Source organism: Rhagoletis zephyria, unplaced genomic scaffold (genome assembly GCF_001687245.7).
Source record: "Rhagoletis zephyria isolate East Lansing unplaced genomic scaffold, Rhagoletis_zephyria_1.1 Rzeph_scaffold_00373, whole genome shotgun sequence".
Taxonomy (NCBI): Eukaryota; Metazoa; Arthropoda; class Insecta; order Diptera; family Tephritidae; genus Rhagoletis; species Rhagoletis zephyria.
The window spans coordinates 201,739-205,788 of NW_016157457.1; the positions used below are offsets into that span (position 1 = coordinate 201,739).

Sequence of the window (4,050 nt, forward strand, 5' to 3'; positions counted from 1 at the left end):
AAAAAGAAGTCTGATGAGGAGATGTGGTGATCTCCGAAATAGTGCTATAACTTCTACCGCTTAGACTTTGTTGCTTTTTCAATTTTTCCTAATAAACAATCGTGGTACAAAGCTCAATAAAAATATTAAAAATAAAATGTTAACAAGCCACAATAACATTGATTAATCTCTATAGTTGAAGTAACATTGAACCACAAGATGCATTTTGAAGTTTCTCTCCTACCTATATTAGATCTCAACTAGTGGAAGACTGCAGTAGAGATCTGGCCTATATTTCTGATCAACATGGCAGCGGACGAATTAGCAAGGTGCGGCTCCGTACTGAATGTGTCCCACGCGGTGGACATAGGCGCTTCGCTCAGGGAGATGAAAGCAAAAATTACCGAAATGTATCACTCGAAGGCTAAGCAGAGGTGGAACCGTAAAGGATCATACAGGATTACCCGGCAGTTCTGGGCATCCTACAACCCACTTAGACCAAACGAATGAACAACGAAGATACTTACTAACTTACTGCAGTGTGCTCAGGACACTGGTCCATTGGTGTCGCAGTTGGGATGACTCTGGCTCAAAAGAGACAGTCGAACACTTCCTGTGCGAGTGTCCAGCTCTTGCAAGGATGATGCTAGCATCTCTAGAGATACTCTGCAAGCCATTCCTGCAGAATGTTTTAGAGTGAAGTTGCCTCTCTCTGTATGACGTACTGAAACTCATTAAAGCCGGTAAATGGCTGCAGGTTGCACGAGTTGTGGAATCAAAATGGCAAACTTTCTCAAACCCTCAATGTTTCTATTTACACAAAATTTTATCTGGCTGCTTGATTATAAACTAATTTTATACATAAATATGTATTATGTTTTTAAGTGATTTGTTTTCGTTATTTTCTTGTTAAAATACATGTGTTTTTTATTTTAATTGCATATTTTACTTGTTTATGGCGCATATTTTTTAATATTGAGTGCATATTATATGCGCATATTTTCGATTTTTTAGTGCATAAGTTTTCGAGCCCATGGAATGGAATCTCACCCTTTCCTCACTAAATGTTGGAACGGGCATATATTTCTGTTGAAAACATAGGTTACCTTGTGCTCTTTGATCACAAAAAACTTTAAATATCCGTAGTAGAAAGCGTAGCCAACTTCTTAAGAACTCCGCACTGTTTAAGAAATTTGGCTCAATAATTTTTTTTTAGTATTTCTCAAACCTTTTATATGGAGTTTTGATAACTATTGATAAATATATGCGTACGACGCTTTAAACTTCAAAAAGGATTGCTACAGATATCCTTCGATTCTCGACTATTTCCCAAGTTCCAGCAATGAAGATTCCGATGGTTTTCGTCGAACTAAAGAAATGTTTACAAACGGTAAGATAAAACGAAAAAAATGTAAACCATCTTAGATGCAGAATAAGGAGTATTTCAAAAAACTTAATTCAGTTTTGTAAAGAAATTAATGATTCTTATCTCTGCGTAATTTTATTTTTAATAAAAAACACAACATGTGGTTCTTCGAGCATATTTGCAAGCATATTTATCAATGTTTTAGTGCTTATCTAAGCTCTTAAAACAGCTTTCTTCTTGCTTATTTGTTTCGGCCCTGATGATGAGCAACTAAATCGGTAGGAGTATGTTCAAGCAGACCAATTAATAATAACAGATAGGCGCTTACTCATATGTTAGTATTTGACCGAGTTTCCCCTCCGTTTTGTGGCGTGCGCCTTGATGTTGTCACACAAAGCGGGGGACCTACAGTTTTACGCCGACTCCGAACGGCGATTGTATTTTTATTAGAAGCTGTTTTTTCAAAGCAGAAATACACTCGGAGGTTTGCCATTGGCTGCCGAGGGACGGCCGTTGTTAAGAAAAAACCTTTTTTCTATATTTTTTCGATGTTGCTTTGACCAGGGCTTGAACCCAGGCGCAGCGGAGTGGAAGTGCGCATTTACCAGCAAGCAGGCCAATTAGCAGAGGCAATTAAGCTTTGAATTGCGTCACTGGGTTTGGTGTTGACTGTTGTTGTTGTTGTTGGCTGAGACTGTTTTTATTTTGTTTGTCCAAAATTTTGCGGGGCTATTACTTGTTCAATTTGCTTTGGTCTGAATAAAATGGAGAGATTTTAATACAATTTTATTGGTGTATATATAATAGAAATATTAAACATTTCCAGTTAATATACTAAAGTTTTGATTGCAGATTCCCTTTTTTATTAAAAATAAGAAGGATAATTTAATTTTTCTGACATTTCGTTTCTGCTCTTCTCTTTAAACACACTTCACAGGGTTGCATGAGCAATTTTACGACAATTTGCTGCCAATTAGCTACAATTGCCAGCTAATTGTTTCAGTTTTTATAAGGCTAATTTTGTTGCAATTACAGGTTGGGTAACTAATTATCAACTAAATATCCGATAGGTTAGAGTTGTGCGTCGTGACCAAGGTCTGATAGCTTAATATACATATGTACGTCATCAAATGCGTACTTAAACTCTTTTAAATAACATTTTTTTTATTGCAAACGGAAACATTTTAAACGTTTTAAACGGAATATTTAACTGCGAGATCATATTCTAAGGACCGTTTTCTCAAGTAACCTGTAACTTTAAAGCTCACTTTATATTTTTAAAGGTTGCATTAAAATTTATGATTGTGTCTAAAGTAAAGCATTTTATTATCGGTATTAAATTGGTTTACAACCAAGAAACACACATACGTCAAACACCGATAATAGAAATGCTTAACTTTAGACATAGCTTTATTTTTAATCCAACCTTTAAATATAAAGTGAGCTTTAAAGTTGAAGGTTACTTCAGACAACGGCCCTAAGCATATAAAGAGCAACTTCTAATAAAGGGGGCTCTTCGTCATTCCCTTTAAAAATGCATGTCTTCTTTTGCCTATGTAAATAAATCTAGAGTTATTACAACTGACTTTAATAATTAGTATGTATCTACTCTAGTTTGACTTAAATTTATAAAAGAAATGTTCGTTCCTTTCAATTCATACCATAAATAATACTTTTTAAATTTTTTACAGGTATTTTGGTCATACATTGTAGGAATGCTGACAAATTTGGACTCATTGCCGCTTGATCGTATCCATCAGATGCTTAAATTGTTTGCATCACATGGGGTTGGGATAGAATTTACCCAGGATGAACTAAAAAATTTCCTTCAACGAAAAGTGCGCGAGCATAAATTAATATATTCTGGAGGTGTTTATCAGTTATACAAATAAAAACTTGGAAATTCTCATACAAAAATCAATGCGTCATTTTCTGTTTATTGTTAGTCAGGGCTATCACAGTATCCATCGTAGGTTCGATTTTCGTGAAATCTACGAAATTGCTGTTACTGAATCCGAATAGCGACGAACGTAAATTCCAAGTTCGTAGAGAGCCTTCATTTAAAACGTTCTTAATGAAGATTCGTACAGATACTCTATGATAGGGATGTTCAAATAAGATCGGTGTTTCCAAAAACCGATTTTTTTAAATTAGGTTAATAATCTTTTTCAGCCTTTTTTTAATTTAGGTGTTAATCGTTTTTTTGCTTTTAAACAGAAAACGGCGTACCACAAACTTCAAATTAACTACTCAATTTTTGTTTGCTGATCTAGTAGCTAAGCATATTGTATTGTGGAGTCGATTGTGAATATTGAAGTTTGGTGCAAAGTTTGAAACTTGGTTTTATATGTCGTTTGTTAAACATAACCAGTCTATACAGGGTGTCCCAGAAGTAACCTGCCAAACTTTAGGGGAAGGTAGGTGGGGGGGGGTGAGCTCTCTGATAAACAAAAAAATTTCAGGTAAAAGTGTCACCGTTTTTGAAATATTTAAATTTTTTTGAATTTAAAAAAAATCGTGCCTTTTCATGTATTTTCTTTAACTGCATCTACAAACCGGGCAATACTTAGTAAATTTTTTATGTAAAATACTTCCAGATAGTTGCCTCTCCATACTCAAATGCAATGTAGTTAAAATATATTAAGGAACCATCATAAAATTAGGACTATTTCTGGATTTTTAACTTTTTGATATTTTCTTCCCCA

The 4,050-nt window shown here is 34.7% G+C and overlaps 1 protein-coding gene across 1 annotated transcript in view; it reads left to right on the top strand.

The window, feature by feature from the left end:
• Nucleotides 1-3,281, top strand: part of mr (anaphase promoting complex subunit morula) — a 122,087-nt gene extending 118,806 nt beyond the window's left edge. The window contains exon 5 of the mRNA XM_017611143.1: nt 3,037-3,281. Coding sequence (XP_017466632.1) covers nt 3,037-3,237 — 201 coding nt within the window. The 3' untranslated portion in view covers nt 3,238-3,281. The remainder of the gene's footprint in view (nt 1-3,036) is intronic.
• The last annotated feature ends 769 nt before the right edge of the window (nt 3,282-4,050 follow it).